Source organism: Ambystoma mexicanum, chromosome 9 (genome assembly GCF_040938575.1).
Source record: "Ambystoma mexicanum isolate Mex_15411 chromosome 9, UKY_AmexF1_1, whole genome shotgun sequence".
Classification (NCBI taxonomy): Eukaryota; Metazoa; Chordata; class Amphibia; order Caudata; family Ambystomatidae; genus Ambystoma; species Ambystoma mexicanum.
In genome coordinates this window covers 366279889-366299555 of record NC_090931.1, presented here as the reverse complement: position 1 = coordinate 366299555, position 19667 = coordinate 366279889, and the positions used below count along the sequence as shown (strand labels likewise).

General features: G+C 44.6%; 1 protein-coding gene across 2 annotated transcripts in view; it reads left to right on the top strand.

Annotated features, from left to right (window-relative positions):
• Window positions 1–19667, top strand: part of LIMK1 (LIM domain kinase 1) — a 340745-nt gene that overhangs the window by 20053 nt on the left and 301025 nt on the right. The window contains exon 2 of one of the 2 annotated variants that reach the window (XM_069614802.1): window positions 5965–6061. In XM_069614802.1, the coding sequence (XP_069470903.1) occupies window positions 5965–6061 (97 nt within the window). Of the gene's footprint in view, window positions 1–5964; window positions 6062–14508; window positions 14597–19667 lie in introns of those variants that run through there. The other variant, XM_069614804.1, reaches the window with a different exon arrangement.

The window sequence follows — 19667 nt, the reverse complement described above, 5'->3', positions numbered from 1 at the left end:
GCCATAACCTTCCTCCAAGAGTAGCACCCCTAGGCAAAGGGATGAAAGACCACAACAAACAAATGTACTATTTGCCCTTAACTGGGCAGCACTCCATGTCTTATGATACACTACCAGCATTAACTTCACTTCACATAACAACCAATCCCCCTTTCTTAGAGTTCTAAGAACCCACTGCCCATTGCCCAACAAAGGTAAAGAAGAGATCTGGGGGTTCATAGAGCACTACAGTGTTTGCCAGGCTTTTCCAGACAGCCCAATATGTAAACTTCACACTGGAGGTTGGCGCTAAATAAAATATTTCTGGCCCACACTTTGGTTTGGTAAGTTCTAAACAGATCCATTTTAATCATGTGTCTCTCCTTCACCCAGCTGAGTATTCTTCCAAATTGATTTATTTTTTTTAATTGATATTTTATTTCTATCGCGCTCGTACACAAGTGTTTCAGAGCGTGACAAGGCAAGGGAGGGGAACAGGAGAGAACAAAACAGCGATCATGCTAGGCCCAGTGACATTGAGAACGCGCAAGTGCATGGGAGAGGGGGAGGGAGAAAGTGCATGGAAGGGGGGAGAAGTGGAAAGTGCGAAGCAGAGGAGAAACAGATAAATAGCAATAAATAAATAATAAAGGCAACAAACAGTGGTAATGCAGCCAGCAATTTGCAAGTGCTAGATTTAAGGCAGCAGACAGGGTATGTCTGGTAAGTGCAGGAAGAAAAATCACTGACACTATCACTGACACTATTAAATGTATGCAAGAAGACTGAAAGGAACGGTACGGCAGTGGGGGTGATAAGTGGTTACCTTGCAGTGGTTTGTCTCGGGAGGATAGCTCAGCGGCAACGTGCTCGCCTTGGAAGCAAGATGACACGCAGCAACACAGGTTTGATTCCCGGGTCTGCGCTTAGAAACCTCTGGGTATTAAGTGCGTTATAAATAACCCATCATATCATATCATATCACGCAGCAGTGAAAGCATGGCAGCAGACACAAGGTTAGGTCTAAAGCAGTTTGTGAGACTTCAGAATGTATAGTTTGCTTTCTCACTTATACAAAGCAGCCTGCCTTTGGCTGGCTTCCGCCATGGATCATTTGACAGTAGAGACAGCTCTAAAATTTCATTCACTGAATATGAGGGTGTTGGGGCACACAATATGAGGGGCCAACTCCGCTTGCACCGAGGACTTAAGCAGGTGAGTTTGGGATCCCTCGGGCTAAGCAGCTGTTAGTAGTTCAGCCATTAGATACCACACCATGACGGGGCTCCGAGCCTCTCACTTGGCTACCCTAAAAGCAGTTTACCATGCTGCAGCATGTCTTATTATGCGTGTGCAAAATATGACAGTTCACCCCTGTCCTATGCAGACTACAGTGGCTTCTTCTCCAGGCCAGGATGCTGTTCAGAAGTAACACAGCAGCCTACCTGGTGGCTAAGCTCCACATATCTAGAGGCACATGCTCCTTGCACAGTAAATTGTCTAAATGTCTAAAATCACAACTCATCTGCAAAGAGATGACCCGCAAACAATCCTCCTCTTGTCACGCACCCACCCTCTGGAACTTGAACCCAGTATCGGCTCAAAAAGTCCCCACAATTCTCTGATTTTGCAAATCTCTCAAAATGTGGCTTTTACAGCAACACTTTACCAAGAGTTAATTGCAATGGACGCACATAACACAACTCACAGTACTGCGCTACTGTTGCAAGATGCCAACCCAAACTCTGGCTACCCACGTCCTGTACAGTGCCCTGCTGCTCTCAAGCTAGGCCCTTGCATTAAACAATACAATTAAATTAAATTTAAATATATCAATGTAGACGCATATCTTTGTTCCAGGTAATATAAGAATTAATGGCTCATACAGTACAATTATTCCACAAGTCACTCGTGCTACCGGCTGGAAAGCCTTCGACAACAGGCTAGTGCCTCATGTGACAGAGAGCTCACACACTTGGGCTTTAGGTCACAGAGCTTTCCCTTGTGTTATCGAAAGCCAGGCCTTTGACAGAGGTCTTAGGTTACACACATATCTGGAAACCTCAGCTTTTCGATAGCTGTGCATCACTCAGGTCACACAGCATTTATTACTTCCTGCCACCTCTCCTATTGATTCAGCAAGCATATCCATCCTCCAGGTTCTACAAGTTTTAAAAGCTCAGATGGCACAATGATAGATGATATGATATGGCATTTATAATGCGCCTGTACACAAGTGTTTCAAGACAAAGCAAGGGAGGTGGACAGAGGGAGGACAGAGACAAACAATCTTACTAGGCCAAGTGACTTTGAGATTTTGCAAGTGCTGGGAGACGGGAGGGAAAAGGTGCCAGAGGAGGAGCGGGAAGGGCAAGTGCCGTACAAGGGATCAAATAGCAGCATGTTGTGTGGCCAGCAGCTGGCAGTGCAAGGATCAAGTGCAGACACCAGGTGTCCAAAAAGTGCAGGTAAGGGGACTGTAGGTTTGCATATACGGCCCCAAGTGCAAGGGTTGCCAGGACGCAGTGCGGGTGTGCAACTGGGCAGGCACGGAACCTGGGTCCAAATTCAGAGGGTAGCAGGTGACCAGTGCAGTATCAGACAGGAGATCACCAGGGGGGAGGAAGAGAGAAGGCAGAAGCAAAGAGGAAGGTCTTGTGGTGCTTCCAGAACCGGAGATGGTTCTGCTCAAGTTTCAGAGAGGCAGGGAGGCTGTTCCGGAGGGAGGTCCCAGCCGAAGAAAGAGATCTACCATCAGCTTGTTGCATGGGTAAGCGACTGACCCTGAGTGAGTTTGAGGTGGAGGAGCGAAGAGCTCGAGTAGGAAGATATTTCTGAAGAGAAAGTTGGAGGTAGAGAGGACCCTGGCCCCAGAAGGCCTTGTGGACAATGTAGAGGGTCTTGAACTTGATCCTCGCAGCCACTGGGGGAACGAATGAAGAGATTTCAGGGCTGGAGAGATATGATACTTGGGCTTGAGGCCAAGGACAAGTCACGCAGTCCTGTTCTGGATGAGTTGCAGAGGGCGGAGAGTAGAAGCAGGCAGATTTGGAAAGAGGCTGTTGCAGTAGTCCGGACTAGAGAGAACCAGAGCTCTAGAGACAGTGAGCTTCTGGGGGAAGGTGAGGAAAAAAAGAATACCTCTGAAGAGGTGCAGTTGGTAGTTTGACTTCTTAGAGATTTCAGAGATGTGAGGAAAAAAGGATAGTGTGGAGTCGAAAGTGACCCAGAGGTTCTTAGCCTCAAACATGGGAGCAGGAAGAGGGCCAAGGGAAGCTGGCCAGATAGTGACAGGAAAGGAAGGTGCAGGTGTGCCGATGAGGAGGATCTCCATCCTACCACAAATCACTCATGCTATCGGTTGGAAAGCAGTACACAGCATGGTAGCACCCCCTGACACAGAGTGCACATACCTGGGTTTTAGGTAGGAGAGCAGTGGCGTAGCACAAAATGTGGCTGTGTTCCGGTGAGCCATGCTGAGGGACCCCCTCCAAGCCGTGCCACACTCCGGGCAGGCTTGGACCATCACTCATGAGCAATGCACATGATGATTATGCTGCTGAAGGGACACACCACGCATTGCACTAGGCGAAAGATGTAAGTATTTGTTTTAATCGAACCCTACACCTTTCACCTAGCACAGAAACAAGAGGGCTGTGTCTGGCTCATGAGTAATGACACCCAAATGTACCAGCCAACTCTGTGCATGACCAGTAACACAGGAAGAAAACATGTTATTGCTTTTCCAACCCCCGCACCACCATGTAAGATTACTCTTCATTTTGACTTTGTCTTCAACGTCAGTAAAACGTGCAGTGCTACAGTAAGGAAGTATTTCATTGTTTGGCTGAACATATGCCACCACCCACCATGTACGAACACTCACCCTGTTGACGTTGCCCTTAACACCAGTAAAACATGCAATGCCACAGTAGGAAAACATTTACTTGCTGTCTGACTTGTGCCACACCATCGAAATACAGAACACGTTTCATATTGGCTTTGTCCCTTATGTGTGTAAAGAAAGCCATGTTGCAGAAAGAAAATATTCAGTCTACCTCCCCATTGTGCCATAGACCCCCAACTCAAAAAACTCTCCTCCATGTAATAACATTCAACAAATTGACTTTGCCCAGAAATACCATTAGAAACATGTAAGAAAATGCCCATGCTCTAATGCCCCTTGCCCGGGCCCTATCCTTGTATGCATACATTCATACCCATTCACCCACCAGCCACTCACCCAGTGACAGCTGGTGAATTATTTTTATTGGAGGGGCGTAAACATTTCCCACGAATATGCCAGAGCGAGCGAGCATTGCAATGGTGCACAAACTAACCAAAGGTGGTTCGGGGGAAGGGGGGAAGGTGTTATTACAATACTGGCGGAAGCCATGCCGGTATAACAGGCACGGCTGCCGCCGGTATATTTTTTTTTCTGATGCCTGCGAATGGGCAGTTAACGGGTCATTATGGCCCTGCGGACCCGGTAATTGCCAGTTCGCGGGCGCCAGAAAAAAAGGCTCCCCATTCCCATTTGTGCCCCATAGGGGTCAATGGGAATGGGGTGGTCCGATGCACCGGCACATTCACAATGGTGCCAGTGCATCCGACATGCTCTGCTCGCGGGTGCCGGTACGCCCGCCAGGTCAGACCTGGCGGCCGGGAAGGCACCTGCGAGCAAAACTCATAGTTCACCGGTCTGGTAACAACAGTACTAGCAAGCTTACCGGTACCAGCAAAGTTATAATGAGGCCCACTGTCTGTAATAAACTGGGTAATAAGCAAGACAGTTTACAATTGGTTTTGTAAGGTAACTCAAAAACAAAAATTGAAAAATAGATGCATTTCACCAACAGAGCACAGGAGCATTTCCCAAAGCATTTCCATAATACTTTTGCCCGTAATATATGCCAGTATAAAAACGTGTTCACGCTGGCTATGTCCATACATGTCCATGATTGCTGCACCTATATATATGCCAGTATTCCCATATAAGAACATACTCATGTTTGCTTTGCACATTACGGCCTATATTTGGCAGTATATACATGTAAGGATATACTTCCATTGGCTTTGCCATTAAAAATGCCATGCCACAGTAAGCACACATGTCTAAACTGCATGCACCAAAATGCCAGTCTAGCCACGTAATAACACTTATCATGCTTGCTTTATCATGGATGGATGCCCAAAATGTCTGTACTAGCACTCCCAAACTCCCCTGCCCCACGGTCCACACCCCTCACCCCCACCCACCAAAATTAGCACACACTTGCACATGAAAACCCATTCACACATTATTCATTCACTCATTCACATGCACTCACGTATACCAAAACTTGCTCATTCACACATGCACACACATCCATCAACCACCAATTCACACACATTACATAACACATAACACACCCTTGTATGCATGCACACATAAATGCAAACCTACTTCACGCACATGCAACACCCTCACTGGTAAACACACACACTTACAAGAAATATAATTTGTTTTCTTACATGCTGTTTCCTGGCAGCGAGGGGCTCCTCGCCAGGCAGGCCTTTGGCACCCCCCACATTACCCCTCCGACAAGAACCAGGGACAGACCCTGCTTCCAGACATATGCAGTGGGGCCGTGGTCGAAGTGCCTCCATCCCGCAGCGCAATAATGTATTTTCTTACTGAAGTCTGAGGGAATGCTGTGACTTGAGAAAAAAATAATTTCTTTCAGAAACTTGACGAGACCCTCGGGACAGGGCCTTTTGGGCATGGTGCGGCCCCCAAAACATCGGAGCTGTGGGGGGGCCTGCTTGCCAGTGTCGCAAAGCAGTCTCTATAGTTTTAAAACGCTTCTAGGGCCTGGCCTTAGAGTCAGAGCCCTCGGGTTATGCACATCTGACAGGCTCCACAGGGAACCCTCAGGTTTGACGGCAGGGCTTAGGTCAGCAGGGCTATCGCTCAACCACCTTTTCTCTTCTTTCTCCTTGCAGGAAGCGATTTGCCGGTGTGTGCCAGCTGTGGGCAGTGTATCTATGACGGTCAATATCTTCAAGCTCTCAGTGCTGACTGGCACTCAGACTGCTTCAGGTAAGGGTCGCTCGCTCTTGGCTCACCTGTCTGACCTCAGTTGACCCTCCTTCGACCTCCATATACTGTCTACTTCTGCACCCTCTTCTGGTGTCACATGGACTGGGTGAGTCTGGGCTCGTGTGCTAATAAGACCCAATTGTTGCGTTCACGCATTTGGTTGCCATCTGCTGTCAGGCCCCTTTAATCTTATCCTAGCAGGCAGAGGGCTCATCACTGGGAATGGAGGTTTCGATCAGTAAATCATGTTATCAAATTGTTGCCACCTATTGTCAAGCAGAGGGTTTTCGTGGAATGTGCATAACGGCCGCCATTTTCTCCAAAGGCAGTGCTGTCTTAGCCTAATGTATGGCAGGTGTTTGGCTGGAGATGGATTGCATCAATATGCCACCAGACAGAAAGAAAAGTTAGAGATGGTCCCTAGTGAAGTCATGCTGATAGAAACTGGGGTACATATAAGACACCCCACTCCGAGCAAGATGCCCCTGGTGCACGAACTCGCAGAGAGCTGCATTTTTCGGAATCATTAGGCAACCCCTCTTAAACACTGCAGCAATGTACCTAACGACATAGCATCTATGTAAAAGGATGATACTTATTAGCAATTTGATATTGTATAGAATAGTGTACCTGCATCAAAAGCATATTTAGACATATGGTGGGAGATCTTTATACTTGGACGGAACATGCGATTCACTTGCGCTGGTATAAAGTTTTTAGCTAACCTTTTAAAGAAACAAGAGCACAGTTCCTCAGAAATGATCTAAAGAGAAAAAAAAAGGGTTTGACTGTGTTGACCAAAACAAATTAAAGTTGACATCAAAGTTTTGGTTGCTCTGAAATAGCAATTGATGATTATTCTGTATGATTTTAGGATTAACTGCGACAAATATGTTACTGGTCATCAGAGATTGAGAATATATGTAATGTGATAAAAGTTCTGTTTTGTCAAAATTAAATCACAATAAAAAATGTATTTAAAAAAAAGCATATTAAGGAAATTATAAATCCACTTGGACTTCCCTGTCTGCATAAACCCATTGGCTTGTGGGCCTGTGCCCGGGTCTTCTTGTTGACTTCTAGAGGGTGGCCATTTGACCAGCCATCGCTCTGAAGCTCCAGCCCTCCCCTGGCACGTGCTGACCTACACTCTTCTTTCTCAACATCTCCAGTAGAAAATGTTCAAGCAATCAAATGTGGGCAGAATAGATTTACTCTCGTATGTATTCTTTCCACTCCTCGTCTGCGTGGGAATAATATATAGAGCGTGGGAATAATATATATAGAGTGTGGGAATAATATATATAGAGCATGGGAATAATATATATAGAGCAATACTGTTGGTACATGTGGAGCTTTAGTCGTGAATTTCCTGTTATGTTTTGTGTTTGTTTAATTCCCATGAGTGGAGATTCTTTGCTTGAAAACTCTCCAAAACTCTTAGCTGGTGTCATGGTGTGAACATTTCATTGATTATAACAGATCACAATTTGTTTCCTAATAATTTGGCCTTTTAATCTATATCAATTGATACAAACCTTTGTATGTTTTCTTTGGGGTTTCATGTCATGTGAACCTAGTTAGTAAACAATAGTCTGCTGTACATGTCGTTGAGCGCAACATGAGAGGTAAGGAGGTGTGGTTGCAATATGTGGCATGGATATACCAGCCAAGGGCGGAGGGGCCGTGGAAGTGATGTAGCAACACATGGAGCATAGATGGCACCTAAGGTCAGAACTGCCACTAAGATGCTGCTCCAGTATGTAGGAGGGCAGCCATAGAAGGCGTGTTCCTGAATTCATCTTGCCAATTTTGTCTCAACGCGAGCTATGGCCTGGCTCCTGGGGGTGTGCGAACCCACCTAAGCTACAGAGTTTTGCAGCTAGGTAGGCAGATGTGCCACCATACGGTCAAGTGGCACAGCGAGTAGAGCGCTCGCTTTGACATTTGTGCAGAGCCTGCTAACGCAGGTTCGAATCCCGGCGGGACCAAACTAAGCAGCGCTCAGATACCCGAGGGTTCGTAGCGCTATATAAATGCCAAATTATTATTATTATTATTATTATTATTACTGACATATAGGTAATGCAGGCAGTCTTAAAGAATATTCCAGCTGGAATACGATGCCAGTGCAGCTCCCTTAGGATAAGAGAACTTCGCTGAAAGTTCTTGTTTGTTCAGAGTCATGCCTTTGTGTGTTGGGCATCGCAGAAACACTGATGAGGAGGGTGTTTCTGCCATTGATGTGGGAGATTACAATGAACTAAGATTGTGCTTGTTTATTTATTTGAATTAGAAAACCTTAACTTAGCTATCTAGAAAATTTTAGTTTTACTGCAGAACACATTCTTTACTCTGAAGTAGAAAATAAACAGCTGGTGGACTACAAGCCTTAGAAACATTGTGGAAGTCAATCCTTCTAGTCCACAAGCACTAAAATGACCTAATTACAAAAAAACAGGGATGATCAAATGAAGAGAGAATATAGAAACATGGCATTGCCACACATTGATTGATTATAGATGAATAGAGATCATCAAATGTCAGCTGATTGTGAACATTTGTAGATGATTAAAGATAGACTGATTACAAAACCCACAAACATTGTCTAACACAGACTGATCACAGAAATATATAAATCAAACAAACTGATTACAAGAGTACCAACATCACTAAGCAGTGACTGATTACAGAAATACAAAAATCATCAAGCATTAACTGATTACAGAAGCAAGGACAACATCAAAGATAGACGAGTTGCAGAAGTACAGAGACCATCAAGCATGCACGGAATGAAAACGTACATAGATCTCCAAGAATAGACTCATTACAGAAGTACAGAGATCAAACATTGGCTGAGTAAATAAATAAAGAGATCATCAAACATAGCTGGATTAAAAAAGTACATAGATCTCCAAGAATAGACTCATTACAGAAGTACAGAGATCAAACATTGGCTGAGTAAATAAATAAAGAGATCATCAAACATAGCTGGATTAAAAAAGTACATAGATCTCCAAGAATAGACTCATTACAGAAGTACAGAGATCAAACATTGGCTGAGTAAATAAATAAAGAGATCATCAAACATTGCTGGATTAAAAAAGTACATAGATCTCCAAGAATAGACTCATTACAGAAGTACAGAGATCAAACATTGGCTGAGTAAATAAATAAAGAGATCATCAAACATAGCCGGATTGCAGAAGTATAGAGATTATTAAACATTGGCTGTTTACAAAAGTATTGACATCACCAAGCATTTACTGATTTCAGAAAAGTACAAAGATCATCAAATATTGACTGATTTAAAAAGTACTGACATTGCCAATGATTGACTGATTAGAGAAATACATTGATCACTCAGAATAAAGCAATTAAAAAATACAGACTTTGTCAAACATATAATGATTACAGAAGTACAGATATGTAAGCACAGAATGATTACAAAAGTGCTGACAAGGTCCAACACACTGATTAGAGGAATAAAGAGATCATCAAACATAGATTGATTATATAAGTACAAAGATAATAAAACAGACTGATGACAGAGGTCATATAATCAAACACAACTGACTACAGGAGTACAGAAAAACAAAACTGATTTTAAGAGTAATAATGTCACCAAGCACAGAGTGATTGCAAAAGTATAAAAATCCCCAAACGTAGGATGATTACAAAAGCTCAAATCTCCTAAGATCATCAAATATACTCAATACCCAAACTGATCATACGCCTAGGCATATTGTCAAGCGTTGACTGGTTACTGAAGGGAGGAGATCACCAAACATACACTGATAACAACATTTGAGAGATCATTGAACAGTGAACAATGGTGTCAGAAGTTTAGACTTCAGCAAACAGACTGATTGAAGGAGGAAAGAATGTGTAACTTGGATGTGTTGCAAGGAAGGAAGGGAGGAATGGGGAAAAGAACACCATGTGAGATTAGATCTATGTTTCATAAGGCCTGCAAGTGTCCCCCGCCTGCCACTCTCTACCATATTGCTGTAAATGTTACAATGACTTGATTTTCTTTTCATTCAAATTATGCCCCATTTTACATTAATGATGTGCTTCTTTCAACCAGTCTTCAGATGACGATGCCCAGATCAGAAGCTGTTTTGAAGTGTTAACATCTTGGCAATGCTCAGAAGGTCATATAGTATAGATTTTCCATAGTAATTGAATGTTAATATAACTCATGATAAATATGGGGAAATGTAGATATGAATTGGAACTGCTACACTAAAAGTCACTGATATACATTGCCCACTCGTTCCTCAGTATCACCAACATAAAGGGACTTGTGTTTGCAACAAACCGAGCTTTCCCAGAAGGCTTGGTGTATTCATTTGGAAGGTGGATAATAGAACCTTGGAGATGTGGGTTCATAACTGGGCTATTATTGGGGATCCTTTAGGTGTTTCAAACAAAATGTTATTGGTGTTTCATGTTAAGTTTTTATACCTTGGTGAACTGACCTGTTCAATGTCACATTTTCTTGATGGTTGAGTCGAATAGAACAAGAAACTAACAAGGCTTTCAATCTTCATATTATCAAATGTTGTATTTTTTTTAGATCTCAATGGTTGCTGGTATGCTATAAATAATTTAAAAACAGTATGAATTCAGATTTTCAAAGCCAGTCGTCTTTTTTGAGAAACATTCAAATTCATGTTATCAGTATTTCAATGGATAATGTTTTAGCAATAATACCTGCGGTGGTGGCGGGCTGGATTATCCAGAAATGGCTCAGGAATTAAGGCCCTCTACTGTTATCTCCGATTCAGCCCACTGCAGTGGGTATTATTGCTACTACCACCGGGGCCAACCTCCAATGCGCTTATATAGGGTAGTATGAAAATTAAACTGCTGCTAGGAGAGAACTTGTTAGCCGGAATTAGGATGCCATTGAAATGGAAGAAGAGGCAGTGAGCTGAGCCTTTCTTCCATTTCTATGAAATGTGTGGGATGATCGGGCGAGGGTGAGAGAGATCCGCTGGAGAGCCAGAGGCACGTGAAGGGGTTTGTATGGTGGCTGTAGAGAAAGCAAAACTGTGAAGGAGACAGCAGGGAATATGTGGGGCCAGTCAGGATCAGCAGTTCAGCGGAGGTGGAGAAAAGCAGGCAGCTGTCGGCAGCCCTTATGGTCACTTTGAATGTGAGCTTGGATCTGTAGTTCGATCCTGCGTTTGGAGGAGCCTGATTGGCTGTAGCACTAGCCGGGTTGCTAATAAAAGCTAAACATGATTGTGAAATGCATTTGCCTTACAGAATAAGGTTGAACCCCTGATTTCTCAGTGTGGGGTCCAGAGCTAAGTATATGCCATTTTATATTGGGCCAGTGAATCCTTTCGGATGGAAACTATAATATATTCCACCCAGTAGCCATGACTGGAAGTTCACCGCCTGTCAGAGCCACTGAATGCTGTGCCTGCCAATTAGCTGAAATGCCTGCTTTGAGCTCCAGGAAATGTGCCTTTCTCTTATAGGGCAGCACTATTTTACACATAACTGTATCAGCCAAAAACAGACACTGCTCAAGGATGCAACAACCACACATGTGTTTCACTCTCTTTAGGGATCATCAGCGCAATACACTCTGACATTGCTGGGGTTGGAGAATTGGGGTATGTTACATTTAGCAAACACCATCAAAGTTATGGTGGGTTTCTAAAAGCTGGAAAAAACCCTTCCACCCGTGATGTGAAAGTAAAATAATGAAATTCAGCCAAGTCACCGTTGCCACAGCGCCAACTCGTGTCTATGTCTCTTATCCTACTTCTTGGTTTTGATTATAGAATCTGAAACATGTGATCCAGTTAGCAACATTCCCCATTCTTGCCATAATCCCCCATATTTAATTCTTGATTTAAAAAATGTATGACATTTAAATGTTAAAATTATTATTATTATTATTGAAAATGGTATTTATTGATGGTGGCCCTATGTTGGTGAAGCAACGGGTGCTTTACAAATCACAGGGGGAAGGAAACGGTGAGCGAAGCAGCGGTACAAGGGAGCGGGGAGCTCACGAAAGAGAGGGAGAGTGGGCAGTTTGGCAGCAAGGGATCTACAAGCAACCATGAGAGGCGGGAGCAAACCACTCAGCCTCAGGGTAGGTGGGGAGTGGATGGTGTGTGGATCTCGGTGCTAGAAAGGAGTCCTTCCTTGAAGAGGAGGGTCTTGAGCTCCTTCATGACCTGTAGAAGTGAGTTGGAAGTGACTCCTCTGATACTGGTAGGTGCCTGTTCAAGACGAGGCAGTTCATCGGTTGCTTTCTGCAAGAGGGCTGTCATTAGTGGAACTGCACTGAGGAGTGTGGGTGAGTCCATGCAGCCTGATTTGTCCTGTGGCGAGGATTGCAGTATCCACATGAAGGTGTGCTAACAAAGGACAAAATCAACAAATCCAACATGGCTCGAGGCCGGACTGACAGTCAACACTTTTTCCTAGGGTTGAATTTTGTGCATCTAACTTTTTTTTCCATACAATCCCTACACATCCAGTCCTAAATCTTCTCTACTGCTATCCTATTGGTTGTAGGTTTTATTTCTGATGAAAGCATGTATCTCAGTAGCCTGATCATGGGTACCGCCCAACTTTATTAGCGTCAGCGTCCACCCATCTGTCGGTATATCCGCCGGATCACGGGTTGGGCCCTAACGGTTAGTCCCCATTCTCCATTGGGTCCACTGGACCCAATGGAGAATTCTCGGCCCAATGACTGTGCTCTAATACCGCTGACAGTAATTGCGCCAAAAATTTGCATTTTTCTGGCGTGTTTACCCCCAGCTCTGAGCCGAGGGTAAACACGCCAGACTCGAGATTGTTCTAACCGCTGCATTTAAGGTCTACCAACCAACTCGTGGTCAGGCCCTCTTGAGTCGTTTTCGGTGTATTAAGACAGAGATTTCACCACTATCGTAATGTTCTTTGCTTCATGATAATACTAGACGACGTCACGGAATATAAAGGTGCGTTGCATGGCATCTATAGTTAATTTGTACAGGTTCAGGAAAGTCGTTCTACAAACCCTTGATTACTCAAAAGCTGTTACACTCTATCTTTCACTCCTAACTCCAGGTTACATTTCCTACAATGTCCTGCCTTGTATACATTCAGTAGTGTACTCTGAAATCTGGGCCTGTATATTTAGTTTTTTCACCACTACTGTATGAATACCACACTTTTATAACAGTTGTACATTTTTTTTACCTCTTCATGCTGGATTAGTTCTGGCTGGACTACCCTGTTAGGGTGGGTCCAAAATGGATTTGCATATGCCTCCCCCCCCTCTCTATTGGCATAGCAGACTGGACAATATAATGGCCTGGCGTGCTGCTCAGAGCAATACCAACGATTATAAATTATGTAACACTTTCCATCCACTCCTCTTCAGTTTTGCATAAGTCACCCTAATTGGGATGGGTGTGTCCCGATGTGATCCCGAGTTGCTGTATCTAGAGCACCTAACTGATAGGGATTGTTTGATGATCTCACGCAGAAGGAATCTGACATATTAGTATGGGCTAGACTTATTTTTTGGGGTGGGCCAATCGTGATTTTCTTATGTTTTATCTCTTCTGTGCTGCTAGAGCAGGCTGAAAATATTAGTTTTGGGGCGTTTGTACAGAGCAATGCCAGTGGTTATCAGGTTTTCAACATCTTCCATCAATCCCTCTTCAGTTTTGCAAATGGAGGCGTGAGTGCTTAACTTGCTGAGCTATCGATAAGCAGTGCCAGACCCGCTTGTAACCAACCACCCCCACCTGGTAAGGTTCAGCGGGCAAGCAGTAGATTCCAGGATTCCCCGGATCTCTCTCGCAAGGTCAGGGGGCTTGGGAAGAGGAGCCATCTGCCACCCATTAGCCCGGCCGCCTGGTCAGACACCCAGAACCCTGGGAAAGAGGGCGGGGGGAGGGGTGGGAGCGGAGAAATGCAAACACACTGTGAACGGGTAGATGTGTATTATGCGTGTGCATGTCTATATCATACAAACATTCACACACTCACAGAGTTATATATATATATAGTATGTCAATTACATATAAACAAATGTCACTGAGGTAGCCACAGCGTGCTAGTAAAATGTAAGCGGTAGGCAGTCCTCGAAGGGGGCGGGAGCGGTAGGGAGTGGTGCGCCTCTACTTTTTTTTTTTATTACTTGTTACTGTTCCTATACTTTTATTTTAAAAAGAAATTGTTCCGGAATAGTTTCCTTTTAAAATAAAAGTGCAGGAAGAAGTTGAAACTTGCACTTTAAGTGCACTGCACTGAACGTTCCCTTAAACAGCAGGTGCAAGTGTTTGATGAGGGTGTGTATTGGGCGTGGCGTGGCGATGGGGTTTGCTGGGAACGGGGCAGGCCAGTAGGAAACATAGTTGCACTGCTTCTTTTCGTACACCTGGCTGTAGGAGAAAGGAGATGCGGTTTAGATCGGTGACTTGTGTAAGAGCGGGTCTTCACTCTCCTGTGCCCCCTGATGTGTTCAGGAACATCGTTGACGCACTATGCACTCACGGGTAAAATGTGCGTATGTTGTGCATAGCATGCTCCTGCATCTTAGTGTCCTGCACATAGTACGTCCTTGTGTATGTATCATAGGGTGTTATGAACTCGGTGAGCCCGTGTACGTATGCCATGCACACCGTGGGCCTATTTTTTAGGACCTAGGGTATTTTGGCACTCATCCTGGGTCCAAGGTCCGGCTTTAGCGCTGCAGGAAAACAACATTTTGTGTGTGCGCTCCCCCTCGACAGCCCCCTTGTGTGGGGGACACCCCTGCAAACCACCCATAGACCCCGGCACCCCACCCCGTCTCCCTTCACTTGTGCAGTCGACACCCTTGTAACCCTTGGTTCTCACCCTCTGCTGCGACTGACCCAGGTGTACCGCCTTGCACAACCCCCTCACACATCTCGGTTTGCTCTGACACTTCTTGGACCTTCCTTGTAAGGCGCCAATTCGCGTATTTCCCTAATCTCGACAAGCCGCAGTCCGGGAATGGCCGAACCTCGGGATTTAGCATTGTGGTGAAATGGGTAGAAAGTATATTTAATTCATACGCACAGTGTGCTTGTGTATGTGTGATAAATACTTAGTGATACTGTGGGGGTGTGCGTGAAAACCCGATAGGTTTGTGTGTGTGTGTATTCTACCGTAGGTCATTGGCTCAGACAACGCTCTGCTTTTTCATTTCTGGTGTGTGTTTCACTGTGGAATAAACATTGGCCTACACTATAGAGAGACAGGCTCACTGTGCATGCTGAATGGGGGCTCTGCGCTGGGGATGGGGTGGGGGATAGTGGGTTCTATCTAGCTCATTAGCGAGAATACCCAATGCTTTGGGATAGCTGCGGCCCATAGGCATGTGTAGGGTAACACAAAGGGACACTCGCTGCACCTGTGGCAAGCTCTAGCAGGGGTCAAGTCCTAAAAATAAAAGTGGGGGGACTCAACAAATGCAATGGGCGGTGACGTTGCCAGAAATTAGCATATCAAGGTTAAATATGCACATTTCATTAAATTGGCTTTGCATAAACACCCAAATTGCACAGGTTGAATGTCCTTAACCTTTCATAAAATCCACACACACACAACCAAGAGAGGATATTTTCTTCTACTAGTGTTTTTGAAAACGTTAAAGATGTGCATGTTTTAACTCCAAGAACCAATACAAATGTTTTGCATGAAACTTGCAGCACCGAAATGGGACATTTCACCTTCAGTTTGTTATTTTTCACCAGGTTATATAGTGCAGCAGTGAAGTGCCTGTAAAGCTGACGACTGCCATTCGATGCCCGAGGTCGGCTTTAATTCGTAAATTCAAAGAGGTCATTCAATGTTGCTCATTTTAGCTGCTGGGGACTCCGTCCCCCTCGACTTGAGTCCTAAACTCTGGCCTATAGGTTGGTGTCGCGAGCTTTACATGCTCGCAATAGGTCTGCCGCGCGTGAAGATGGCCCTGGGCTTGCGATGACTTGAGCCACTGCACATTTGGCGATGCATGTAGTATATAAGGCACACCTCTCGCGGGTCACTGGGCTCCCTGCAGGGCCACGCCAGCTCACCCCGTTACCCAGTTGGGTAGCACTGAGCTTCCTACCCAGGACCCCTGGCTATGGATCGACGGGCAATACACTCTACGCTCTTGGTGAACTGGGGAGGGGCAAGTAGCTGTTGCATGTTTTGAGGGCCCTGGGATAAGGGCCTTTTACTGGGGTTTCCACTCCGGTATGCCAGGTGAGTGGCACCTTCAAGGGCAGACAAGTTTCATCCAATGTACCTGAAAGCTGTACTGAACCTCTGTGGTATTGAGGTTTAGTGGCTGTACATGAGTACATGCTTGTAAGTGGGTTTGTGTAGCCCAGGGGTTTGCAACCTGTGACTCGCCAGATGTTTTGGAGTACGACTCTAATGATCACACACCATTGACTATGCTGGCTAGGCCTGATGGGATGTGTAGTCCAAAACATCGGGAGAGCCAATGTTAGCAGGCACCCTAGTGTAGTCTATGGGTGTCTTAGGGGTCTATTTTGCACCTGCAGTATATATCAAATGTACACGGAGCAGGACACGTTTAGTTTATCATTGTATTATACGTTGGTGACAGTAATGTTTAATTGGTAGAGCAGGGATGGATGAACGCAGCAGTTTCCCCTCTAGAGATTCCTATTTAATATGGCATACACGTACGTGGTGTTTTTCCATTGTACGCCACGGAGTTTAAACTGTGCCTCGTGGCGAAATTGATTTAAACCACCTGAGAATTACTTGGTGATTGAAATAGTCTCGTCTGCTTTGCAGCACGCCCCTGCTAATGGGGACGCCTGGCTGTCGACGCCTCCGAGTGGCACAAAGAGCTCCTTTAAGTCAATTGTAACTCTGGAAGAGGGGAGTAATTGACACTTCCACGGGTACCTCCTTAAATTACCCCGGGTATACAAGGAATTCGTGTCAGACTGCTCCAGTTTCCAAGGGCTGTTATAAGAGAGGGTATTACTAGCCCGTTTTCAATAGTATTTGATTAATCGACCTTACCTGGGAATCGAACTTGCGAAGTGCAGGTTGTTTTCATGACAGAGAAGAAGGCTTTAACTCTTTTAGCCATCCAGGGTTTCTAAAGTTGAAAGCTAGAAGGTGCAGTTACTAAGCCCACCATGGCAGCCCATTCATTTCATTCTGAAGATTGGACACCATAAGCAATAACCTCAGTAGTAGCGGGGTGCCACTCTGGCACAGACCCCCAACTGTCCACTGCCATGTAAACCCTTAAGAATGAGGGCCTGGTTAGGGAACAGTGTGGTGTTTTTTAATTGGTCCTTGTGCTTTTAAAGTGAAGACCTGAGCTCTGCCCCAGGACACTAATCAGGAGAACCACCATTTCCAATGATTTCGGACTTCATTTTATTAACTGGACTCTGTGCAGCTGAGGTAGCACTCCTTGGCTGACTTTAAACTGCACAGGGAAACATTGTTTCACTTTGACAGTTCTAGTACCCCAACACTGATGTCCAATGGGCCATGCAGGGGATGTCTTGCTTCGCCAACCTTGCGTTACTGATAAGGGATGGAGCTGGGGTACTGCACGGCTGAATGTGCAGCACAAGCAGAGGCTCTGAGGCAGTGTGATGTGGTGCTCTGTCTCCACCATGCTTGTGCCTGTACTAGGAATCTCTACCTGCTCCCTGGTTTCTGTTTCATGCTTCACAGGAGCCAGAGGTCCTTCATGGCAGCTGGCGGGAGTTGGAGCAGAGTCCTGACTGGGGCTGAAGGTGAGAATATATATATATGAATGTGTGTGGGTTTGTATCTCAAGAGTATCTGTATATCTATATCTGTATCTAAGTGTGGCTGTGAATGAGTGTATGTTGTATGTGTGCTCATGTGAAAAGGAGTGTATCTATATGTTGCATGGGTTTGCACGTATGCTGAATGGGTTCACAAGTAAATGAGAGAGTGCATTATGTAGTTTGGGTGCGAGTGTGAATGAGAGCATGTATGATGTATGAATGTGTATGTTTTCATTTGTGCTGGACGGACAAGGGCCTCTGATTGGGGGAGAGGATGGGAGTTACATGAATTCACTGGTCTACATGGGTGCTGCCAGTGTGGATGTATTTTCTTACTATGGCATTGTATTGTCTCTGAGCATCAAGGGTAAAACAAATATAAGTGTGAGTATGTTGCTAGACTGGCCTACATTGGTGCAACAGTCTGGATATATTTTCTTCCTATGGCATAGCATTTTTGAATGGCATTTAGTGTAAAGCCTGCAAGATTAATGTTCTTACATGGCTATACTGGCCTACATCAGTGCAGCTAGTCTGGATATGTTTTCTTATTGCAGCATGGAATTTAATACTGAGAATCCTAGGGAAGGCAGCATGATGAGTGTTTTTATGTCGCCTTACTTGCCTACATTGGTGAAGCTAATCTGGGCATGTTTTCATATTGTGGAATGGCATTTTTCCTAGTCATCAAGGGTAATGTCAACATGAGTGCTCTTACATGGCTATACTAGCCTACGTCGGTGCAGCCAGTCTGGAGATGTTTTCTTAAAGTAGCATGTCTTCATTTTACTGGCAAAGCCAACAGGAGTATGTTTTTATGTAGTGATATTGGCATATATTGTGAGTGTGAGCATGGACATGTGTCCTTATAGTATCATTAATGACATTATGTGCAAAGCAAACATGAGTATGTTGATATGTGACAATACTGGCATATATTAGAGCAGTGTGGGGTAGTTTTAGCCTCAAGACAAAAGGAAACTACATTTGTCTGACTGAGGCCTAAAAGTGCAGAATATGGAACACTCACTGTGGGCTGGCGGAGAAAAAGCCCACATATACATTTAAACACGGTCACATATCCCAACAGTGTTGTCAGAAGAGGAAAAAAACAATTAAATGGGCCCTGCGCTAACATGATAAAGCCCAGAAACAGAGGCCTACTTTCCATTAAGTCACATGGAAAGATGTGCACTTGGCTGCTTAGAACAATGAACACACAGAAAACAAATCTCCATTGCCAGAGTAATGTGAATATAAATCAAAATGTAAAGATGCACATTGATGGCATGGTACAAGAGAAATCGGGATATGATTTGAGGCCAAATATTAAAGTAGTCCACATGTGTAAAAGCAATTGTAACTGTCAATAACACTTGTTTTCTGTGCGTGAAGAAAATCTGTGCTAGCCCAATATAACTTTCTCATGAGATTTGAAGGCCCAGGCACTGTACACCTTCCCCTTATCTTTATATGAAATAAAATATTTTAGCTCTCAAAGTGATGACAGGGCAAGGTTTGTGCCGGACTAAAGGATTGTTGAGGTCACCAGATCGCTCTGTCAAAACAAAAGGCACAGTTAATGGAGGTGAACGCTGAATAATTCTCAGAAATGCAAGTACATTTGTGGTCCCTCCCTTGGACTGAATGACAAATGACGTGCCTCAGGAGACAGTCACATGATGCGAGGGGGTGGAGTTATACCATCTGGCAAGAAAGATAAGATCACATCTACCGGCCTTAAACTTCGCAAGAATGTTAAGTGATTCACACCAGGCCAAACTAACAAAGAAGTAAATGGCCTAAAT